The sequence below is a fragment of the Ornithodoros turicata genome, chromosome 3 (assembly GCF_037126465.1).
Source record: "Ornithodoros turicata isolate Travis chromosome 3, ASM3712646v1, whole genome shotgun sequence".
NCBI lineage: Eukaryota > Metazoa > Arthropoda > Arachnida > Ixodida > Argasidae > Ornithodoros > Ornithodoros turicata.
Window position 1 is genome coordinate 80,881,934 of NC_088203.1, and position 25,308 is coordinate 80,907,241.

Genomic DNA, 25,308 nt, shown 5'->3' on the forward strand with positions numbered 1-25,308 from the left:
GCGCTAGAGAAGTGCGTAGTTCTGGTCACGGCTCATTTGAATAGCAACATTCGGAAATCTATATCTCAAGATACGATCTCTTCTTTAGGTGTTTAATAAGAGCGATGGATTTGAATAAGGACTGGCTCCAATTGTGCTAGCTCGCATTTCCCACAAAATATCTAAACAATAACTTGATTAATGAAGTGTAGCTAATTAGTTGTCCAGTAGTTGCATACGCTGTCCTACAGGACGTCGGCCTGGCCGTATAACCCAACTGCGAAGACGAAATTTATGCAGCTCTAATAGTATTTTGATAGAAAAAACTGTGCCGCATAAAAAAAAAGAAACACTCTCTGCATCATTTTAAGTAGTATAGTATCTTGGTCAGTTGCATGCAAAGGTCGCTAGGCTGTCTCACCGTCGCGTCTGGGCCGACTTCGCTCGCGAATTTTTTCCAGCGCGCGGTGGGCGGCGCGTGGACGGAGGGCTGTTCAAACGCTTACCGGCGAGTGGCGCGTGGGCGGAGCGCTGCGCGTGCGCTGACCGTCGTGCCTTTTTCCGCCTGGGCCGACTTGATTCGCGAATTTTAACCCTTTTAACCGTATTCCCTCAAACGCATACTTTCGATTACCATTTAATGCACAATCAAATATGTTGTATAGGATGCCTGACTATGTACAACTTTTTAGTCTCAATCTTTAAAAAAATCTAAAACTTGTAGGAAAATATATGCAGTTTTAATGTTGAAAATTTAAGCAAGAAATGGTCTTTGGTAGTTTGCATTTTCCTCATTATGAGCTAAAAACCTCTACAGTTAAGCTACGCCCTTTCCATTTGTAGTGTCCGTAAGCTTTGACACTATGAAAAGGATGATATCAGTATATCAGTATATCTTCAAGAAATCACAGGTACATTTTGTGAACTGGATAAATGATCTATGTTTATGTGTGACCTATGCTGCTTAAAATGATTAACTTTGAAAAGGAATATTTACTTAGAAAATATTATAATTAAGTTTACGTGTGCTTATCCATGATGCCCATCCTAATTGGTTGATCATTTCTCATGATAATCGTGTGGTTAGCTCGCCTGAGAAACCCCTTTCGAGTTAGAATTTATCGCACATTCGTGTGCTGTGTTTTACGACGATGACGTGATTAGAATTGTACACTCCGCCTCGGCATTCGGCATTCCACACGACATTCGGCAATGGATTCCTTTCAACATATATTGCCAAAAGATGGTATAGACATTCTTTCAATTATGCATTTGTCATTGCCCAAGAATCAGAGACCAAGAGAGCTAGTTCAGCCGAGTTGAGAAATATACACAGTGTTCAATTCAATTCACAAAATATTATGTTTTTGCAAAATATTAGTGGTCCTCTTTTGTAAGCAAACATTGATGTATCTTGCCTCTGAATTTGAATGACATAATTGACATAATGACATAATTCCCTACCAATCATTGTTTTCAAACTAACCATGCTAAACACATTAGAAATCAATCTCTGTTCGTTGCAATGCATAGAATTCGTTATAGTGATGAAAAAGGAAATATATTTATTATTTCAATTATACGCTTGTTTAATTTGATAAAGTGCAATTGTCCTATTCAAAACTCTAAAGTTTTCGCTTGTGCTCTCGATTGATGAATTGAGAATGCATCATATAGTAGGTCCTTGTGATGGGTCGCTTCAATCCAGCGTTGATTAATGCAATCGATACGAGGTCGCCTCATTTGAATCAGTTCAGTAACTTACATTTAGTTGCCACAAGCTTGCACAATCTCTTATTGGTGTTTCCTTTCTTTGTGTGAATATTCTTGAATGGTGTACAAGAGGGTATTAGATGAAAATCGTCCGGTACTCCACCGCAGTTGTCATGGTCGATGAGTTTCAATAAGTGACCGTACATCAGACCTTGTACAACAATATTGAACATCTGCTCATTCGACATAATTGCAAGAACTGGTAGATGAAAATAATTGTATAACCGTGGTAGTGGAACATATCACATGATAAGATTTTTATGTAGTTTCCATGTCAATAGATGAACGTAATTTCAACAAATGCATAGTGTATGCTTGTATATGATAATTTGATCTGACTGCATTCTTGATTAATGCAATGCTCTTTGCAATGACTAAAATACACGCGGTGTCGAGAACTTCAGTTCTTCGTTTGCCAACCTCTAAAACTCCACCATCAATCCCAGTGGTCCTTCCGATCTTGATGTGGAGATATTTTTATAACTATTATAGATTCGGCATACAAATTCTTGCACCGTCAATTCTGTAATTTCTACCATATCTTCGATTACGACCACGGCTATGATGCATCAAAATGCAGCTATAATAGAACTGTTTCGAGGCTCTTCTTTTTTGAAGCAATTTTTTATCACATCCTCCCATGACTTGTGGTATCGTGTGCAAAATCCGTCCATCTCTTCGATGATTATTTCGTGCTCGTTCTGTTTGCTATTGTGCTTCTATACTTAATTAAAGCATACGTGTGCTCATTTTATTGGTTAAAATTTGGGATGCTATCAGGCTTAGAATGTAATTAAAATCCTGCTCAAGTGAACATGAGAATTAGGATTTAGAAAAAAATATGTAATGTCTAAGAAAAACGTGTGCTTTCAATGATTCTGTGTATGGGACCCTCCGAGAATCCTCCCCTCTCTGCGAATACAATCACTATCCCGCGGGGGTAAACTTGTCATATTTCTGTGTGGTTGATCTATGTAGATCTTTCTGTTGCAAAGGTACTATGAAATATTTGAACTCTTTAAATTTGTCGTTTTGATTGAGTGTTGTCTTGCCGATGTTACAGTAATATCTCTCGCTTGCTAGAAAATGATTGACAGAATTAGTTATTGGCTAGTCTTTGTTCCAGGTAGAAGTGCAATGGTGAAGGCGAGCTGGTACATTGTAAAACGACGATAAAAACCCGGAGACACGGACAGAAAAAAGACATCTTTACTAGTTTGAACCGCACCGGCTTTCAACAAACATAACAAAATACAGTTAACGTTTCGGGTCCCATTCGGGTCCCATCATCAGAATGACGCTGTCCTGGTCGTCACCGGGTATTTACGTAGAAGAGGAGCGTAGCATTCTGGGAGGGGGCCTGGTTGTCGATTGATAGCTTCTTTTGTTTTCTTTATGTGCCATGACTCCAGCTGTCTCCTCAACCCCCATTTGTTCTTTTTCGCCAGAATGCATGGGTTGTCAAGGTCTAACACGTGTCCTGTTTTGCGCGCGTGTTCACACAGTTCTGTTGGGTTTGTTGCTGATTTCTCGATATCTTTCTTGTGTTCCTTCATTCTTGTTCGTGTCTTCCTTCCTGTTTCTCCGATGTACACGGCAGGGCAATCTTGGCAAGATACCTTGTATACAACGCCTCGTTCTTCTTCCGGTGGTGTTCTGTCCTTGGGGTGGCTTAGTACGTTCCTCAGTGTTGTCGTGGGCTTAAATGCAGTTTTAATGTTCACCTGGGAGAGCACCCGTCTAATTGGTTCTGACACACCCTTCAGGTAGGGGATGGTAACGTACATGGGTCTTTCTTGACTACTTTCCGCCTGTTCCGGGCGTGTATTCATCATTCGGTGGTATGTATTACAGATAAATTGCTCGGGGTATGCCCTTCTTCGTAGATCCGCTTTGGCCTTTGTTATTTCTTCATGTCTTGTCTGATGATCTGAAGGGATCTTCATGGCACGTGAAAGCAGGGAACGAACAACCGATCGCTTGTGTTCAAGAGGGTGCCCCGAACCATAATGCAAGACCTGACTTGTGTCGCACGGTTTTCTGTAAACCGAGGTCTTCAAGTTTCCGCACGGGTCTCTTTGCACGAGGACATCCAAAAAGGCGATCTTTTTCTCTTTCTCCTCCTCGCACGTGAACTGGATGTTAGGATGAATGCTGTTCAGCTTGTCAAAGAATGTGTTGGTGAAATTCTTCTTAATAATCACAAATGTGTCGTCAACATAACGTCTGTAAAAGGTGATGAATTGTCCTGCGTCCTTTAAGGCCTTGTCTTCAACAAACTCCATGACTAAGTTGGCAATGGTCGTTGAAATTGGGCTGCCCATGGGGCATCCGTCGGTTTGTTTAAAGAACCTGTTCTTGAATTGGAAGAAGGTTTGTCCGAGGCATAACTTTAAAAGTTCTAAAATGTCTTCAACTGAAAGATCAGTGCGGTCTTCTAAGTCAACGTCAGCTCTCAGCTTCGTTCGAACTACGGACAGAGCTACGTGTATAAGAATTTGAGACTTGTTACAATAAAAGTAGCAATTTGATTGTTATCATATTGATTAAGAATATCTTATTTGATTAAATGCGCCCACGCGCCACCCACTACGCACGAAAAAAAAAATCGCGAATGAAGTCGGCCCAGGGGGAAAACGGTCTGTGTACTCTCTATGCCGCCGTATCCCAGCATAATCACACTAGTAATGTATGTTAAATGTATTCTGAACAGATATACTCTTCAAGCAGATGTCACATGTTACAGAGCTTTGACAGGGCTCTAACCTTGTTATGCATTATATGCTTTCTTTGTTCATCGCGCTAAGAACCCGACACAGGGGGACAACATCAGTTCTCACCGTGTTGAATTCCAGTCACCAGCTCGCTTGCTTTCTAGCAACTATTGCACTTTCTTAGGGCTCATTTTTCCTATCTTGATTTCCTCTGCGCAACGCGCATGCTGTACTTAACTTGTCTCCGATTTTCCATAATATTTAATCTGAACATTCCTTTGAGTTGAAAGTCAAATTCTGGTTCACAAGTCAATATCTCATACTTTCAAATCACAATCAAATCAGATTGTAATAACAGGGCGGGTGAAGTTCATTTGAAATAGGATTCGCAAAATTCCCCTTACATTAATACTCAAGAGAAGCGTTGCTTGCCATTTCGCGTTCATTAAACTTGTTTTCTGCTGTTTCAGCAGCACGTTCCTCGTTCAGGAACAGAACTCGAACCTCAAACTTTGCTCCTAACTGATATTTAATCAGTTAAGTAACGGTCTCCCACTTGCAGAACCCTTTCACTGCTCCTTCATACCGGTGAAGGTTGACGGTCGAGGACTGCACACACATACACTTCCTCACCCTTTTTTGCCCTTTACACTTCTGATACACTCATTCGGGGAACTTGGACACGTTTCACTCTTATTTAGCGTACTGTTTAGAGATGTTTGTTTACTCTACTGATGCCACCGACTATTTCTTGCTGTGCGGTATTCCCTTAATTAAACTCATGGGGTGAAACAGTCAGAATAAAATAGGTTATTAGCCGAAAATATATATGAGCCGCCACCCCTTGCACAGATAAACCAACCTGTGCGTACCAGCAAAGCCCATTTCCTTTGCATTTGAGGACATTTGAGGGTTTTGATGACATATTTTCTAGCACAGAAATGAGGAATCATTCAAATGAGGAAAGTATGCGCCAGCACTTATCGAAAAGTGGCATCATGACTGAGAGGTGACTCGGTCTCAAAATCCATGCAGCGGCTCTGGTAACTTTCTCAGATATTTCCTCAGGCGTCTTAAAGGGACTATGAAACGATTTTTTTCTTCGTTTTGTTCGAAAGAAGACATTTTTCTGAGTCTAGAACCGAAATTTTACTTTCGTCGCGCGAGCGGATTTCTCGGGAGCGAATTTAAACGGAGCGGCGAAGGGAGGTCAGCTGGCGCCGCGCCGTGACGAGCTGCCGAGCGGAGACACAACGGGTAACTTGACGCGACCACGGCCGGCTCAGCAACACGTCATCGTGACGTGTTGCCGAGCCGAGGAATCCCGCCAGGAGCATGCGCCGTAGGATCCCGCGTATGCGTTCATCGGGAGTGGAAATCTCCATGACAGCAGCTTTCGCGCGGTCGGCAGATTTCGGCAGTGGCGGCAGCCACAGCGCGAGCTCGCGGCATTACTTGCCATTGTGCAACACCGGTGACGTAACGGGGAACCGAAGAGCGGTCCGTACAGTTACACCATCGGCAGGGAAATATGCGCGGGAGAGGAGGAACGCGGAAGAGACATTTCCAGCGCGCGCTCCACGCAGAGTGGAGCGATTTCGTCCGGAAAAATTTGTGGCATATTAGTTTCTCTGCGGGAAGAACAGTTTCCATCGAAAAAAAGTATGGGGGTTCGGGAAATTTCATAGTCCCTTTAAGACGTGTGTCGGTGCAATTAACGATTTCAGATATTGCCTTTGTGCTCCGCACGGGGGCCCTTTGTCACCCAAGTCACGCGCATCGCGCAATGCGTCGTGGGAAACGGTTTACATTCGTGTTCGTCTGCCTGTTGCTCGAAGATGCGGGAGGTGAAGGAGAGAGAAAACCGAAACCCGTTTGCGCTCGACCCATGAAAACTAAATCCCAAGGTGCAGCGGAGCTTTCGCAACACGGCGCGCTCTGGTGGGCCATCTATGCAATTTCTGAAATCGTCCATTGTCTGTGCAGTCGGCACGGGACGCACGATCGCTCTCAAAGCAGCATACCGCCGCACGTCAAGCAAAGCCCTCGATGAACAGGTAACTTGAGAGAGTGAAACTGTATGCACTTGCCTGCAATAAGGTTTTCTTTGAACTGGTAGCTGTCTTGTCCTGTGGCTTGGGTGTAATTGTAAAGATACGCATTAACTGTCAAGTATGCCAATGTTGCCTCAGCGTACGAAAACATCAGACTAGTTAGAGCAGGGTCAACATCGATGTAGCCCCTTCTCGGCATACGATCACCTAGAAGAAGAAGCAATGAATGAGTTGAGCTTGAGTTTCAGTGTTACAAAAAAAAAGAGAGAGAGAGAGAGAGAAAACGAAACGGAAGAAACCAAGGCTGTGTTTCAATACTCCGGTAAGTCGACTACTTGGCGGTCTAACCGGAAGTGCCGCCATGTTAAGTTTCGTTCCAATTCCCGCCTAGACTGCTATTCAGGCGTCTTTCGCCTAGTCTGCATCGATGCAGACTAGCTACGCGTCTGAGTGGTCGTCATTGACAGCAGCCTTGAAAATTAATACACTTGTCTGCAACATAGATGCGATTAGGTTTGACGTGTTTACGGCGTTCAACAATAAGTCCAAAAAGTGATATTTTATTGAATTTATTTATTGTAGTGCCATAAGGACCCAGGGTTAATACATGGCGGAGTGAAGTTTTGCAAAACGTGAAGAACAACGAAATGCAAGGAACACTGAGGAAATGGAGACATATACGAACGATATGAACACATCAAGAAGATACAAGAAACGCGTATTTCTTGAAAGGCTACGCCGTAATATGAATGAGCCGTGCCGGCATTTTTGCCGATCATTGTTAACTAATGATACTGAGGTCACTAGGTGTTCTGCAATATAACGATACGCAGGGAGAATGCATCGACATGTGAGCTGAATTATTTCAGCGTTTATTAATGAATTACGCGGCGTTTAAACAAAGTGCGGAATTGATGTTCCTACGGGCCATGACAGATGGCGACAGCGGCGCCAAGTCCGCAAGTCTGTTCCAAATCTCCGCCGATAAGGCGTCTATCTAGCCGTCCACTCAGACAGCTTCTCCTGCGCCGAGTATTGAAACACAGCCCAAGGATCGACATTCTGCCACAGGATACATTAGTTGGACACTGATGCTTTGGAGAAACAACATCAGATACTTAATAGGCTGTGAGTTTGCAATGTTTCAACAGAGCGTCGAACCGAACCCAAACCGAAAACAGGAATTAACCGTTATTTTAAACTGGAACTGACCCGGAACTGAACCGTAGCGCCATCTTGGAATTGAACCGGAACCGAACCGATCTAAAAAGTTCGGTTACCGGTTCTGGTTGGCGTGTACTGCCTGTTATCTATCCCATCGTCTGGTGGCGACATCCGTTTCGTTACACAATACTCGAGATCTGGCTGTCCGTTCGGTAGCGCGGGACATACAAGGCCAAGGGTAAAGGAAGAAACATGTTTTGTCACTCCTACCTTCGAAAGTTTGCAGCAGCAGATTAATGTAACAACATCATGTGGAACATTAAAAACGTAGTCAAAGAACCATTATGTTCAATAAGGCTGCACTGCACTGCTGCTGCGAGTTTGCCGCGACTCGCCTGTCACAGCAGTTCAGTCCTTCTATTTGCAATTTTGAAGTGCCCCGGCGTCGACGGCTGCGGCGTGGCGTACTTCTATAGTTTCGATTTTAGAGGTGTAGACGCTGGCCGAAGTTGTGCCAGTCTGTCTGAACGCAGAGGCAAAGAAGGCGAAATGAAGCACACGGAGGTGACTGCAAGTTTCGGTGAGTGAAGTCCCTCTAACCATATATATATATATATATAGAACAAATAGGTTAATATATCAGACGGCTACGAAGTTGAATAAAAGTAAAATAATAAGACTTGGACTACAGATTACAGGAGCGTTAACAAAAACTAATTTACTTAATGGGCAATTTAACACATAGATTAAAAAAAGAATGGTCGACGTTTCGACAGTGGCACTGTCTTCCTCAGGACAAAAGAGGTACAAGGGTTGCATATTGCGTAAATAGGTTTCCTGGGTGACGTCACAATCGGTGCAACTGCCACGTGGCATACTTGCACCGATTGTGACGCGACGTGATATATTGCTTAAATAGGTTTCCTGGGTGACGTCACAATCGGTGCAAGTATGCCATGTGGCAGTTGTCTGAGTCATATTCTGGACCAGAATATGACCTATTTAAGCAATATGCAACCCTTGTACCTCTTTTGTCCTGAGGAAGACAGTGCCACTGTCGAAACGTCGACCATTCTTTTTTAATCTATGTGTTAAATTGCCCATTAAATAAATTAGTTTTAGTTAACGTTCCTGTAATCTGTAGTCCAAGTCTTATTATTTTACTTATATATATATATATAAAGTAAAAAAATAGAAGAAGCTCTGTAGCTGCATGTTGAGCATATGTTTACAATTTGATCGTACACTCCCAGCCAAGGACAGCTGTTTCGCTCTACTTGGAGCTCGTCAGCCTGGCGTAGGGAAGTGACACGATCTTGGGTCGGCACAACAGTGCGTCTCGGCGAGACGTCAATGTTCCACGGTGACGACGCCACCTGTGGAGGCCGCAGTGCAAGCCAGCAAGTACATATAAAAAGTAAAAAAATAGAAGAAGCTCTGTAGCTGCACGTTGAGCATATGTTTACAATTTGATCGTACACTCCCAGCCAAGGACAGCTGTTTCGCTCTACTTGGAGCTCGTCAGCCTGGCGTAGCGAAGTGACACGATCTTGGGTCGGCACAACAGTGCGTCTCGGCGAGACGTCAATGTTGACGTGCTGACGAGCTCCAAGTAGAGCGAAACAGCTGTCCTTGGCTGGGAGTGTACGATCAAATTGTAAACATATGCTCAACGTGCAGCTACAGAGCTTCTTCTATTTTTTTACTTTTTATATGTACTTGCTGGCTTGCACTGCGGCCTCCACAGGTGGCGTCGTCACCGTGGAACATTGACGTCTCGCCGAGACGCACTGTTGTGCCGACCCAAGATCGTGTCACTTCCCTACGCCAGGCTGACGAGCTCCAAGTAGAGCGAAACAGCTGTCCTTGGCTGGGAGTGTACGATCAAATTGTAAATATATATATATATATATATATATATATATAAATGTTAGTGAAGCCCACGAAGGCAAGTCCTGAGACTTCGATGGGGCGTTGGAAGTGTAGTTGAGCAATAGTGACTAGTTCATTTGCCATATCAAGATGCTACATAAAAATACGTTCCACTTCCAGATGACGTGTTACCGCTATGATCTAGGTATATCGTTTCTTTTTTCGCAATTTAAATTATATCATGAAAGGGGGGGGGGGGGGTGACGTGGGCTTTCGAGCGGTCTGGCTGCCTGGATTGGCGGCACGTTGTACGGGGAAGGGATGAAAGGGGGTTCTGTTGGTCGAAATAAATGCATAAAAAGCGTAACTAAGAGATCTTGTCTCATTTTTAGTGGCTACCTATAATTTTGTAGCATATTAGAATCTCGAACCGGTTCCGAATCGGTTTACAGCCTCTGAATCGGTTAACCGAACCGATATATGTGAACTCCGGAGCTGAACCGGAACCGAACCTTAATGGCCGAACCCGAACCCGAAACAGACCGAAAAACGTTGCGGTTCGACGCTCTGGTTCCCAAGGCCCTCAGGGCTGTGTGGACACGTCAGTATTAGACTTTAGAAGGTCGAAGCAGGACTCCGCTTGCATGCCGTAGCATTTATAAAGGGCGTTCATTTATTCATTTATATAATATTATATCGTAACTAGTACCTGCAAGCAAGTCACCGGTCATGCAAGCTTTTCTTTTATGCTTTGTACTTTTTATTGTTCAGTTATGCAGCTTGCAGTGAAGCAGATTATTACAGGTATGGTGTCCGACAAAAAAGTATGATGATAACACGGTGAGCGAGTAATTCAACTACGGCAACAAAAGAGCAGGTCGTAAACGGAAATGTCTTGGTCTGGCGGACTGATTCTTGGAAGTTCACCGGCATTTTAGTAAAATTTTTGAAGTAAAACTTTACTCTATGAATTTCCATCACCGAATCGGGTACACCCCTACCAAGCGTCTGTATTCTTAGATTCCCCTCTGTATCACCAGAGCTATGACTTTTTATTTGGCGTTCCAAAATATTTATGCTTATGTCGGTACCGTATTTGCTTTTAGCCAGTTTTAGCACACCGCTACCGGAAGCCCGCTAGGCTACCGCGTCTACCGCAGCCAATCAGCAGATACGAATCTGAGCCACGAACGCTGTCATTGCTTCCGGTAGGCACTGTAACTTAACGGCGACAATACCAAAGGGGGGGGGGGGTACACTAACTAAAACTCGCTATTGTTCCGTACGTACATCAGACGGTTGTTTACGAACCAGTGTTCGATTCGCTGCCCCATGGTCGTCCTTCTCTTATTTCTATTCCAATTGAACCTCTGCATGCAATACGGGGATAAACCTACTTATACCCTTGTCAATGTTTGTGCTGCAACGGCATCGAAGCGTCAGTATGTACTTACCACAGAAAATTTACGACCGTATAGCAATTCATTGGCCTACTACGGGACAGTAAGAAACGAGAAACGCGGGAGACGGACAGTCATACGGGTCTCTTTTCTACACGTGCATGCAAATCGGTGTAGCTTACTGGTTCATTACTATGCGGATATAAACTTCGACCTCCGCTCGAGGGACACGTTCTTCCAACCTTACATGATTGTGTTGTCAGAGTTAGTGGGCGTTGCAATCGGGAAAACGTATGCATTCATGCCTCATGGTGGTATGTCATACTATCATGGTCATCTACAGGACATCATTTCCAAGAGCGTGCTCATTTTGCAGCACAATAAGCCAGATCTTGGCTGCTCCACTACACAAAAGTGACTTCATCCTACCAAAGATTACCATTGCTGAGCCAACAAGTCTGACTCGTTCCTTATTAATGCGTTAGCATTAGAACCCGCAAGCTGGAAAATCATGATCGTCTGTCTGTCGGATGGATGTGTGAAGCCTCGAGTTGAGACATAGCGTGTTGGGTATGAGAAGAGAAGGTGGCTGGAAGGAGTATGGTGACTGGGATATGGTAATGTGTGGTGGTGTTGGTGTAATGTGGTGATGTAGTGGTGTGGTTGTGTGTTCCACGACACGGTCCACCAAGGCGGACTGCGTTAACGAAAGTGCTGTCACCCTAAGAACAAGAGCAGGCTCCCTTTTGCCCCTCCCCCTCCACCGTACACGCAGAATTGAAGAGGTCGGGGTAGATCGGGGTACATCGGGGTAGATGCGCACGTGAAGTGGTCCCGACAAAAGTTTACGGAACGCGCGAGCAGTGTACTTCAGCGCGACACTCTAGCGGCGGGCGGAAGCAGGCTCGTTCACTCCTTCAGAGAAGTGGCCTAGTGCGGAGTTGGCAGCGACACAGCGCGGGAGTTTTCATTGAAGTGATGATGCAACCGGAACTACAGCGGTGTGTCGCTAACAGGGGCACTCGTCCACCGGAGGGAACGAGTGAACCAGCCTGCTTCCGCCCGCCGCTAGGGCGTTGTGCTTAAGAAAAATTACACCGCTCGCGCTTTCTGTAACCTTTTGTCAGGACCTGTACGCCACACGTTTCATTGGCGTTATTGGAGGAATACAAGCGGCGATCACCTTACCAATTGTCCACTCGGAGTCTTCTCGGTTTGGGGTTTTTCGGCGTATCTTCTTATTGCATACAGAGCTTCAATTATTGTGCGGAAATCTCTCTAATAGCTCACGGCCAGGATATGCGAAGCATGTAAGAACTTGACGAATGAAATCGAGAGCCGGGATCACCCGCTATTCAGAAGATAGGTTGTTCTTCTACTGGGCACCATCCTCATAATTCCCATTCCACTTGGAGTCTGGGAAACACGTGTTAAAGAAGTTCTAAAGTATTGTGTATCAAGCTCTTCGGTGGGAGGAATTTCGATTGTTCCATCCACGAGGGCGTTAGCTCACAATGCTCGAAACTTCTTTAATGCGTAGTCCCTTTAAATACAATAACACTCTTCCAGATTTACAGTTGGATTGACATACCTGTGGCGTACACGTGACCAGTTGCTGGGAAGCCAGGGAGCGCTGTCGTATCGCAGACGGACCTCCTTCTGCCTGTTCAGCAACACCGCGGAAAGCGGTCAGGAAGGATATCACGCAAGACACTTGACGGATAGAGAAAGCTGAATCTGACACTGCAGACGTGAACTACGGAAATCTCAAGGGGTGGTTCTAAGCTAAACTTTTTGGCGCTTATTGTCCTTTACTTGTCGGTGACGGATAAGATGCTTAGCGTACATGACAATGGTGATTAATGGAGATGATTGACTAAGCAGGCGCTGCGGAATTTAGCTTGCAATGTTCTTCTTATTTGCACTAAGGTAGTCACGTTTTTCGTTTCCTCTGTAGCGTTAAAGGACGTCCAGCAAAAGCATCAAAAGATGACAGCAGCAGTATTCTTCCTGTGCAGGATTTTTTCTCTTCAGCACCGATTTCACAAATAAGCTATGATATATTATAGCTCCTTGACTCTCTTCGGGTGGAGGAGCAAGCTGATCCGTCAAATCAGAAAGTACGTAAGGATTTTTTGCTCCATTCAATCATAAACGATTGCCTCGAAAACGCTTGAAGTAAAGTAGGTGTACTAAAGCTACACGACAAGCTTGAATTTTTTTTAGATGGTAGGTGCGTTTGTGTAAAATTTCGACTTGCAGTACATTATAAACGTCTCAGTAATTTCTATTCTCAGAAATCCAAACTGATGAAAGTCTAAACGTGAGGAAGCCACACGGGACAATATGTTACTTTTTACGCTGGAAGAGAAAACCTACAAGTTCCGGCAGTAGAAAGGTAGAAAATTCAGCGAACAGGTGGGTGAGTGGTAAGGGAAGTGCCTTAGGACGAAAGCCGCCGATATTTCTAACAGAGACTGTTCTTCTGGGTGCACAGTCCATCACGATACACTCTCTATAACAGTCTCTATTCGAAATATCGGCGGCTTTTGTCCCGAGGTTCTTCCATTAACATACAGGTTCTGGTAGACGTTAAAAGTGTTACTCAGAAAATCATGCGAAATTTGAAGATGGAGGAGAAAAATTTGAAGACTTCACGATATCCACTTGATTAGATGGAATAGCCAAGATTGATTTCGACTTACGTCCAGCTCGAATTGGACCCACGCGAATTCCTACTCCAATCAGTCGTTCTTCAGGAAGGAAAATGAGAAACAGATTAATAAGCAATAGTCTCTAGTGTTCATCACTGTGACTGTTAGCGTGGCTATCGGTATGAGTGGATTGCTGAACAGCATAGAACAGGTGAGGACAATGATGCGCGCACTTGTCTTCAGCAGAAGAGTCTTACGACGTGGCTCAGGTCATTTTCGACGGCTAAAATAGTGGCACGTTTTTAGCCCCTGAGAACGGCCTACGGGCGCCCGTAGGTCCTAAACATTTGCGTTAATGGTAGACTCGTATAATGGACGTCGTCTCTGTAGTTTCAGCCATGTCACTGCTTTAATCATTAAGAAAGTTATTAGCGTAAAATTTCAATTACATAGCAAATTAGAACTCTTATATTTCCCGCATGTGTGCCCAATACAGGGACAAGTTGTTTTGGTGCGCAATGTCTGAGAATTCGTTTACTTAGTATTTATCAATTTAATTCATTCGATTAACGAAATTTTCGACTGCGTTTCATGGGGAAATGCACATATTACGTAAAAACGTGCAAATATGCTGGAAGCGAGTGACCAGGGGGCTTTCGGATAGGGTACGTGAGAATAGGGGCCCAAAACGCAAGCGCCACAACTTACGCAGAAGCCGCTCCCAGCGTGCCGCTTATATAGAGTAGGGTTTTCACGTTGCAGAGTGGTGCGCTTGCGTTCCTCGTCTACAGCGCGACTACGGATAACGACCAAGAAATACAGAAGATAAAGGAATCCAGGAATAAAACAATTATTTTTGTAAAAATATTGTGCGGCTATAGTAACCATAATTGGTACCGTAAAACAAATTATTCCCAACTTTTTGTGACAAAAAAACTTAAAGCGTGCTTCACCTGCACACTCCCATAGACGCAACGCATAAGAAATACAAAATCGGAGGTGGTTAAGACGACCTCCGAGGTTCCATTTAGGTTCCAACGTATACAAGTCGTAGTGGTAGAGGTAGACAATCGTTACAGGTGAATGCAGTGAGCATTCGTCTGTAACGGCTTTTTATGTTTTACAGAAAGAAAAAAAAACGAGTTTCGCCCAATATTCCTGTTTGAACCTAAGCTAATGCGCATCATATCATTCCGTTATTTATATTATTCTGATGTATATCATTATCCTGACATTGTTTTCACACATTAATGAATAAGCCTGGTAGAGTTCATAGCCCCTTTAACGCGTTTGTGATCCTTTGCAATGCTTGTATACAGCTTAAGTTGCGAACAAGTCTACGAATTGTTCTTCAGGTGAAGTGGAGAAAAGTTGTTGGAAAAAAATACGGGAGCCACTTAATTAATGGTAACGGTACTGTAATGTTACACGTAAGGTTTGTCTGCGCAGTGTGGCGACATGTTGCACGTGCCGCAGGGTAGGACTGCGGATAATTTGAACCTCCGGGGGTACTTTTACCTCCCCCACAGTTACGCGTTGACAGTACGCTGGGATTAAATCTTCTGCGTCGCTCATGATCTCAGTTGTCTCGCGACGTAAACCCCCCATTATTATTATTATTATTATTATTATTAAATCTTCTATATGCTCTGTATTGGATGATCATTAAAGGTCCTTCTGTGAGCATGACGCAAAAGTGGTTACAATCAGGCCCTGAAACGATAGCTGTGCGACAAAACGTTATCTAGATATTCCCGTCTACTTTCAAAAGATAACAGGTTACGTTCACCACCTGTCACAGATAAGCGGAGCAGAAGTTTCCTAGTGGCATGGTTGGGAAGCTGTCGGTGTGAATACACACGGGAGCAGACGGTTTAGCGGAGTTCGTTGCGGTGAAGCTTTCGCTTTTATAATTTGACCAGCCGAGGGGCATTATGAATTTAGTCGCTTTGTTGTAGTTGGCGTGCAGTAATAAATGGGATCGTTCCCATTAAAATTCACATATATTTTCTCAGTATTCTGTTCCTATATAAAAATCCTCATTGTCCCTGCACCAGGAAACATTAATCCCGCTCCTGTACTCGTTAGTTGCCTCTCAAGATGAATATGTGTTCCATCACAACTTGAGTTCTAAATCGCTATAAACCAATCGATAAAACAATTTTCTCTGCTCCAGACTTTCATTGACATGAATGAATTCGTAACTGCATCTCCTGTTTAGCAGATTGAGTAATGCGATTTTTGGAATTGCATAAATGCACAAAATGTGCTTTGATTTTGAAAGCACTATCCTATTGTCGCAGCCTCAAAGCAGCGAGAATAGCTAACGTGCTTGCTTCATATGTAGCGCTTATTCGCTGCGATATCGACTTATAGGGGGCGACACTGTCACCTTTCTAGTGTGGATAACACGTGGGCCGATGTTCAGAGTTGATGGTTCTTTTTCGTAATTCTTGTGTATATTCACCCGAAGATCACTTGTGCCGCGATGGTACGATACTGTTCGGCTCCCCAATGCTCCACCTACTGCACTGAATGCGGAATAAGCGTGTAAAAGCAGGCTATGCGTCCACACTATGCTAGTTCTCCGTTCTCCGCAGAGCGCCGACACCGTTCGATCTCGGAACGAATATTGCTGATAAATTTGACTTATTCAATACGTGGTATACACTGTATTAAAATCCTACTGCACAAGTGTGCTTTGACACGTTAAATGTCATGAAAAAACTTGACTTATGTGAGCAATATACGACGTTGTGGGCTTCGGTTCTCAGAAGGATCTGAGATATTCTTTCAACCATCCTCAAAACTGTAAGAAAAACATTTCTCATAGGATATAAGTCACATTCTATTCATTTGTGGGAGAAACAAGAGGATCATAACGAAGAACAGAACTAACAGAATTATGTAACAAAAACTTAAAACGTGCTTGATCTGCGTACTCCCATAGACACAAGGCATCAGGAATACAGAATTGCCTGTAGTTTATTTGGTTGATAGCGAGAATTTTGTGCATTTGCTCTCTAGGATCACGACCTCCACATCCGAAGTGTTTGACTACAGATTTCTACATGGAGTGCTATCTTTGAGGTTCCATTTGGGTTCCTAAGCGCAGATGGGCGTGATGGTGGTGTATGGCCGTCAGAGTTATAATGGCAGTGAGTGGGCAGGCTCCACTTTGTATTTTTTTTTTCTACTGTCCAGAAAGACGTGCAGTAGGTATAACCGATATAGTCCCGTATCATTCTGTTAGTTTTGACTGTTCTGTTGACTATTACCCTCTTGCGTCGACCTGAGCTGCAATCGTAATTTAACTGCGTGATCTGACTGCGATCCCCATCTATGCCCGTAATATATGTCCTGAGTAGCGAACAAGGCCGCTTGTTAATAGGGATCTTTAGGAAAACGTTGAAGTTTGACGATAAGGTTTCAGAAAACGTGGTAAGCCAATCGCAAAATTCATTTGGGGTGGCTGACATCATGTTGCTGATGTCTGATTGACTGACAGCGATTCGGAGTAAGAACCGGAGCGCGCTTTCGATTTCCTGAAACTCCCTAATCTCTAACTGCAAGGGAGGTGCGGAAAATATGTTGCACAAACACACCTCGAAAACCGCTCACATGGAGGCGTCTGTGTTTCGTATCCCTCCTCTTATCTTATTTCTGGGCATAAAGGTGCAAGTATTTCGATAATGAAACCCGTGAGGTCAGCGCTATCGTTCGAATTTGGGCTGCGGCCCGCCGTTTGCGGAAGCCCTATTCTGGCTTCATAAAATAATAAAACAAAAGAACACAGAGATGGGGGAGAGGGAAGGCCTGATAGACCACATATTGTAGCACAAATTTGACAGGTACAGTCACTGGTGTTACTTTATCTACGTCGGAAGAAAAGACAGTGATCCCTACTGCCACCCATTCAACCTTCTGTGTCTACGTTCCAGCCATACGCCCAACGGAGATAACATATTCAGCCTGCATTCTGAGGAAGGGTTCTACCTTACTTTAGTCGAAAGAAAAGTTTGTCTAAACAGATTTGGTCAAACGAAGAAAGAAAGAAAGGAAAACGGTGAAGACAAAACGTGAAACGTAAACACCAAAGATTTTCATTATTTCAGAGACTGCTACCACTACATTATCATTACTTATTTGTTGTTGTTGTTGGTAAATTATTTGTTGTGAAAAAAATAAGGTATACTTCTATTTACATCCAAGGCCTTGAAGTTCCGTACAAGGCCACACGACATGTACTGCGCGCGATACGGTTGCCTGAAATCGCTTATCAGTGGATCCGCAGCCCGCGCTTCTTTGGTTGCCCTCCTAAATGTTGTGTCAATGTTGTATTTAAAGGTAGATCATATGGTGCACATGTTTACTACTCAAAACGAATGGAGATTTAGGATGGCATCAACAGCAGGACGCTAATTTGAGACAACCGGGTTGCAAGCAGTAGAAAGACGTCTAAACGACTAGCGTGCGGCAAATGGTATGGACACCTGCACCTTCTTCGCAGTTGTAAATATTGTTAAGATGAATGTTAAGCTGTTTATTGAACAAGGATTAATCAATATCATCATTATAGATAAACATAGGGACTCGGATGATAATACTGCTCAACCGTTCGTAAATATTCATCTGCAGCACTATAAGTAAGATATACAGATAGTGTCACTGTCGGAACGTCGACCGCTCCTTGAAATGCCCCCCGAGCATGTCGGTATAGCTATTTTCCAATTTTGTCAACGAACGATCTAGTTTTAGTTATCTTTTCTGCAATCAGTTGCTCGTGTCTTATTATTTTCTCCTATAGAGTTACGTGTGCCCGTCTGATATCTCATCCTTTGTAGATAGCGGAAACTGCATGGCAGCTGTATCGAAAATCAATCAGCGTGTACTGTGTACCCCTAGCCGACGATATCAAGCTGGCGCATATATGTGCTTATGGATGTTGCCTAACGTTAATATCTTGTTCAACAGAATTTTTTTTTTTTGAAAAAATGATGATAAAATTTCTCGCCATTTCATTTCGCTTCCGGGGGTACAGCTACGCATGTGCAAATACAGTTCCCTGACCGGGAGGGGTGATGTTTTTCTATTTTTATCTTTTCATTTTTTTTGGGGTACGTAGGTGGGGCTCATTAAGTTAGGGGATCTTTATGGGAGTAGCAGAATTCGTCAGGCGACGAATTTAATATCTTCCCGTTTTTACTATGGTAACCACGCTCACACGCTAAAAATGCTGTGCGAAGACAACGTCTTATTCTTTTCTCTCTCACGCTCATTTTCCAGGTTAACGAACCTTCGCGTGGCAAATAGTAATGCGCCACATAGCGACCGCTGTGGAATTACAGTTTATGACTAACGAGAGACGAAAAAATAATTTAGTGTGTTTTGATGTTTGATACAGACTTTACCGAGCAGTAAATCTTGCCGTTTTACAAATAAAGAAACAAGTATGGAGCCGCACATTTATTTTAGGTAGATTTAGTTCCCTACTGTCCCCATGTCATTGTAAGCAAACATAGAGAATGCACTATCGATTCACGCAGAACAATGATAACGTATCTTTACTGGATGGGGAAACAGTAACATGTAGACTCCAATGATCAGAGAGAGGGTGTCTCCCACCCGCGACGTATCACCGCGGATTTCTCACGATGTTAGATTCCGTTCTCGAGCAGGACCCTTATGTTTATCAGGAGATGATTCCTTTTCCCCTTTTAGTACAAACTGAAATGCATAGCTCTACAGCACATGAAAGAGGATAGGAGAAGATAGTAGGAAAGCCAGGAGGAGATCCAATCCCACGTTTTTGTTCTCTACTCCTACCATTGTCGGCGCTGCTCTTACCGCTTTACTGTTAACGCGATTTCAAATCTACAGGCGGTTTTGACCTGCTCAAGAATGCCCAGAGGTGACAGTCCTTGCTTCCGGCTGCTTACTGCGTAGCGAAATATAATTGTGACCTGGAAATTATACGTGACTCTTTGGATTGTTTCGTTAGAGTATTCTTCACAGTTATGAAATACCGTCCTACGTAATACGTAGACAGTGGTACAAAGCAGTAGGAAAAAGTGCGTTGTGCCTTTAAAACGACGACGACAGACTGACCGCTAATGTAGCTAAAGGCCAACCCCATGGAATGAATTTTTGCGATGACGGTGACAATTTCTTTTCATGAAGGGTGTCAGAGGCCCAGCGAATGTCGTTGTTCTTTCGACGTGTATTCGCTTCACGGAGCGAATACATCACAATAAAGTTGATGTTGTTGTTGTTGGCCATTTCCCGTCACGTTTCCCGCCATAGCGAGGTCGACTACCACGAGCAGTTTCTGTATACTATCTGCAGTACCACCACAACTATGGTGGTCTGCAGAGAGCAAGACGAAGTAGCTTCGACGGCGCGCGTTGTTGCTGCTACTATTTCTGGATCACTTCACGCTTGTGCGTCGTCTATTGTTTTCGCTGGTCTCCCACAAGAAATTGGCATTAAGTGACAACGAAACAAATACGGAGAGAACGTAAAGTTGGCTTCACCTGCACGATTGTACATTGGAACCTAAATTGAACCTCCAACACTGCGTTAATTACCGACAAGTTTGGATAAAAATCACCCTTGGTGGTATAAAGAACGTACCTCTAGAGAACAAACGTAGAGCGGTATCAACCAAGCAAATTACAATCAATTTTGCATTTCTTATGGAATGCGCCTCGAGAAGTATGCAGGTGAAGCACGCTTTCAGTTTTTGTCACAGAATTCTGGTCAGGATAGTTTTGTTAGTGCTGCCAATACTTTCAGCCGTTTGCAGACGACACACTCACGCGTATTCTCTCTAGCCGGGAGAGCGACGCAAGTCAACTACGCTGCCCCAGCGCTATTTTCGAAAAATAGCGAGCGATCCCAAATACTACAGCATGGCTTGGGTTCTGAGCATCCGCATTAGAGAAAACGCAATGGTGTTATCTTTCGGAGCACAAAGCGCTTGGGTTTCCTACTCTAAAACTCTTACTGTTATTAGACGTTTTTCATTGACATACTTACTAGACTATTATTAAAATTTTACCATTACTTATTTACCCACAATAAAATAATTATTCTACACTATTACTTAAATATTGTCCGTCTCGACGGAATATTCTCAACCGTCTTTTTTCTTACTTACCTTCAGCGCAGATCGGGTACGTAATGGTCACGGGCACCACCACTCCTCCTGGCTGAAATGGAAGCAGTCATTATCAGCCTCATAGCAGCTGTTATCAACCAGTGGCGTCACTAGGGGGTGCGGGGGGTGCGGTCCGCACCGGGTGAAGTGACGGAAGGGGTGACGCACCGCACCAACACTGCCGCGTCCTCCCATTCTCTGCGGCACGATGACGCCATAAACAACATGAGGAGCCTTTTGCGAGAGCACGTTAATTTTCTTTCTGAGTGTTGCGTAATATGTTTCTTTATCGTGAATTGCCTGGTACGAAAAACGTTGTTATTTGCTGAAGTACACTTATAACGAAGACGGTTAAGAGCATCAACTGTTTACTATATACAAATTAAAAACAAGACTTTCGTGCAGTAGGCTGCACTTCTTCAGGTTTGAGGACCTGTTACAAGTGGTGAAGGATATATCGAAGTCATGTCAAATGGTACAAGAGAAAAGGGTGAGGGCTCAGAGAAATACAAACAAATGCAATACAAGTATAAACAAAAGCAAAACGCAATTCATATGAGGTGGCTAGACAAAGTGGTGGTGGCCAGACAGACATACAGGTGGGTTGGAGGTGTACGTGGAGGAAACCAATGCACATCACATCAATAGACAGCGGGCAGTTAACGAAAACGAGCCTTAGAATGCGTTCGGGGAATTAGGGCTCAAGGGCGAAGGATTGAGGACACGGAGCACCTTGATGGCTAAGAGCCTACAGACTTTGGGAAAGTGGTGCGGAGTTCGCGGGTTACTGATTGTGTATCATTGTGCAACATGTGAAGAATAACAGACAGATGACAATGGGCAGAAAAACAAATAATTCGTACAATAAAAATAAATAAAAATAAATAAACTCACTGTATAAACGGCTGTAATGGGCCACCGTACACAGTCGCCGTACACAGGCCTCTTAACCGGGTATATTATATTTGATTCTGCATCGCCGGAAACTTGCACATTGATTTTGTTCACGTTCTTGAATTCACGTTCACGAATTGAATAGAAAAGTAAAGTGTTTACACCATGTGTAACGTTGTCTGAAATCTGACTCCCGTTGAAAGTGGTTTCGTTTACGCCGTTGTAATAACCCGTTCAAGCTCTCATTTACTGATTCGGTGAGTACCAAATAGACTATATCTGAAGGGCAATAGACATCCGAGTCAATATTCACCACGTCGGCGATAAGACCAGCACGGACATGGCATACAATGAATGAGACTATAAATACCGCAGTAATCCGTAAGGACACATAGAGATTAGCGAAAAAGGACGGACGGAGGAAAAAAAATTAGACGACTGCGTCAAAAATCTTATTGTGGTAGCCTAGTTTTTTCCAATGCCTGGGTTTCAAGTGTTGACATACAAATAAGCCGCGACCTAGTTATTGCACTGATTTTATTTTCTATCACCGTCACCTTCAGTATAGTCGAGACCGGGCATACTTACCCTAATACTCAGAGACACAGCAGCCCTGTCTACACCGGTGTGAGGATACACATTGCTACCCGGAGCGTACGAAGCAAATTCGGGATCGTATTCCACGGTAGCAGTGAGCACGCCGATTCCAGCAGCAAATGGGACAACGTAGAAGACGAACGATGCGGTACCCGAGAGTCGACATATCGAAGCATAGACGTCGCAAGGTGCCGAGACTATATTCAAGTTCTGTGTGGCTTGTAGACCTGCTTTGACCTGAAATAGCATCCGTATTGTGCAAATGGTCAAATACGCCATTTTTCCCGGTATCTGCATACCCGAAACAGGCAGTGCCCAAACTTACCACAATGCATTGATCGACGTTGCTTGTTGCCGTAACAATGACGCTGGCTTTCTCTCCCAATGCAATGTACGGAGGGAATGTAACATTGAGAGAAACCGGTTGAGGTCCTTTGTGTTCTCTGACGTCACAGTCATAGGTTGTTCTTCCACTACGCAGAATTTTTAGGGCGGGACAACCGTTCTACTGTAAGATTCTTGATGTACGGGAGCCCCTTACTTTCATGAATTTCGCGAATTTGATGGGCGTGTGAAACTTTCAAACAATGATTGACGCTGGGAAACCTATACTGGAATAGCAAACTTTATGGCATGTAATATAAACGAAAACATGACTTGAAATGTATTACATGGACGGGCATTGAAGTGCAAAGATTTCTCCTCGTGGGATGAAAGATGGCGTTACCACGACGTAAACACAAAAATGAACTGTATTGATCCGCGACCTTGTTCGTGATTCATGCGCCATTGGTCACCTTAACAGATCTCCCAGCATGATTGCGCGAATCGTTTCAAAAGACCAATGGCAGACCGCACCACATTGCCGCGCTTCTTGAGACGGAGAGAAGAGGAAAGCGTGAATTGCAGTTTCATTTGCGCGTAAATCATGAACGACGCAACGGATAAATCCCGTTCCTTTTGAATTGTTGCCCAGGTAGCGGCAACTTAAATTCCCCCGGTAGATATTTTTGCACTCTAGTGCTCCTTATGCACCTCGTGCCATCGCATTGCACATTCGTTACTGCGTTTTAGTAGAACGTACGCCGTCGCCTTTGCGTACGCCTTGCGTACACCGTCGCCTTTGCGTAAGGGGTACCGTGATGGTTCTGCGCAATGCGAAAAGCTCTACTTGTGTCTTGCGCGTGCGCAGAATCGCCTACCCTATCCCTTACGTAAGCAAAGGCGATAGCGTACGATATCCTAAAACTCACTATTAACCACTTGTGACACACATGTCGGGAAAAGGACTAGGCCTATAGAAATGAAATATCGTAGTTATCTAGCGTGTATCCTAAAACCACTCTACCTTACCTAGCCACCGATGCGGAAGTCATTCGAAAAAACGCAAGGGAAATCGCGAGCACTACGACGTGTGCCATTACAAGCGAACCAGCAATGACTTGACAACTACTAAACCACGATATATGGTATTGTAATGGGACGCGAAGCTCGCGTGGTTCGACAGGGGCCACCTGTGCTGCCACCTGACTGCCCTCTTTACAGTTCATGCGCATGGGAAAGTCACTGACAGGTCGGTGAACTATTTCGTCTACATTTCTTTCACGTTTCTCGTTCGTTCTACATTACTTCTGGCGAACTGGAACGGGTTACACCAGTTTCCATCAGTTTGCTCGCCAGTCGACAGCTGGCATCATTGTTTACTCGATATGAACGATAACATTGCAGAGCGTGTAGCGCAAATAGTACCGTGTTTGACTTGAACGACTCTTTGTAAGCAGCGATGGGCAAACTGAAGTACCACGTACATAACACTTGTCGTGCTTTAAAGAGCAGCTCCGCTGCTGTTCCGAAAGTATGAAGACGTTGTGATATTCAGAACAGTGGTCCCAACTTCATTCATAAACGCACATTGCTTTCCAAATTTACATACTACTTCGTGAGAAATTTGAGAAAAACTACCGGGCGGCGGTTCCACTCGTTCGTCATACTTGGAACTGCGCGGATTGGATAGCCACACCTAGCCAGCTCTGCCTGGCAACCAGTTTGTGTTTACACTCCGTCATGGCCGCTGTATCGTGCTGAAATAGCTGTCACGAGCTATCGGGGACCACCGCACCGTTTTATCATGTTACTTATATGGAATACTTCGTATTCGAACACGTTCTCGTTCTCAATAGCTTTGGTGGTGCTTTCTGCACGCGCAGCAACTCCGCGCATAGTGCGCTGCCAAAGCTATTGAGAATGCGTAAGAGTACGTCACACGTTAGGTGTTAGGTCTTGTTGGTAGCATGAAGCACAGTGCGGGCACAGAATGTCCGCTCACGACGGCCGTCGTTGCACAACGAGGCCATCCTGTAAGGCTTGTTAAAGAAGACCGGCAAAACTATCTTTAAGGCTATTAACGACAGCAATTATCACGGAACACGCCCAAAACATCCACCTTCGCCCATAGATCTCCGCCATCGTATCGACGATTTGGCGTTAGCCAAGCCACGAGCGCGGCTAAGCCAGGACGAAGCCGGGATTGGTGAGGGTTTGCCGACCACAGGACCGCCGTGCCAGGGAAATTTAAAATATTGTTTTCTTAAAAACTACAAACAAATGGGTGAAAATTTTTCACATGTATGCTCCCTGTGCGGAAACGAACGCACAGCCCAAGCATGGCTCCATTCTGTCACAGTCGAAAATCGGCGGAGCTGAGCTTTAAGTACAGCGCAAAGTGCCATACTACAAATGTGCTTAAAGTAAAGTACAAAGTCCTTTAAAGTATTCATCCAGTTGATCACAAGTTTAGATCGTATCGCTGGACGTTTCAAAACTTGGTAGTGATAAAACGCGAGGTAATTATATGTTTCGACTGTTAGCTTTTTGACTAGCATTTTTGCCAAGTGCTAATTACAAAACATGGCTAGGCTAAGCTGACTCATTGATATGAACCGGAATAAATGATTTTGCCTCCAAGTTTTGCGTTTGTATTGCCAACTGCGTACTTGAGTACTTGAAAGGAAAGTACCGAAGAAAAGGAGTTATAGTACAGTACAAACG

The 25,308-nt window shown here is 44.1% G+C and overlaps 1 protein-coding gene across 1 annotated transcript; it reads right to left on the reverse strand.

The window, feature by feature from the left end:
* Nucleotides 1-2,679: 2,679 nt before the first annotated feature.
* Nucleotides 2,680-23,715, reverse strand: LOC135389709 (uncharacterized). The gene is made up of 9 exons (XM_064619742.1): nucleotides 23,614-23,715; nucleotides 22,586-22,733; nucleotides 22,252-22,497; nucleotides 20,770-20,821; nucleotides 13,662-13,709; nucleotides 12,548-12,619; nucleotides 6,557-6,727; nucleotides 3,776-4,234; nucleotides 2,680-2,831 (listed from the first exon to the last, which is right to left on the reverse strand). Exons 1-9 carry the CDS (start codon nucleotides 23,679-23,681, stop codon nucleotides 2,680-2,682), a joined length of 1,416 nt encoding a protein of 471 aa, XP_064475812.1. The 5' UTR covers nucleotides 23,682-23,715.
* Nucleotides 23,716-25,308: the final 1,593 nt, after the last annotated feature.

What these genes read in the sequence shown, in the direction of transcription:
- LOC135389709 (XM_064619742.1), bottom strand. Translation starts at nt 23,681, where the DNA reads ATGGCACACGTCGTAGTGCTCGCGATTTCCCTTGCGTTTTTTCGAATG. An exon ending in GTACCCGATCTGCGCTGAAG is followed by an intron (nt 13,710 to 20,769) that starts GTAAGTAAGAAA and finishes TCCTTCCTGAAG; the next exon opens with AACGACTGATTGGAGTAGGA. An exon ending in TGGTCACGTGTACGCCACAG is followed by an intron (nt 6,728 to 12,547) that starts GTATGTCAATCC and finishes TTCTTCTTCTAG; the next exon opens with GTGATCGTATGCCGAGAAGG.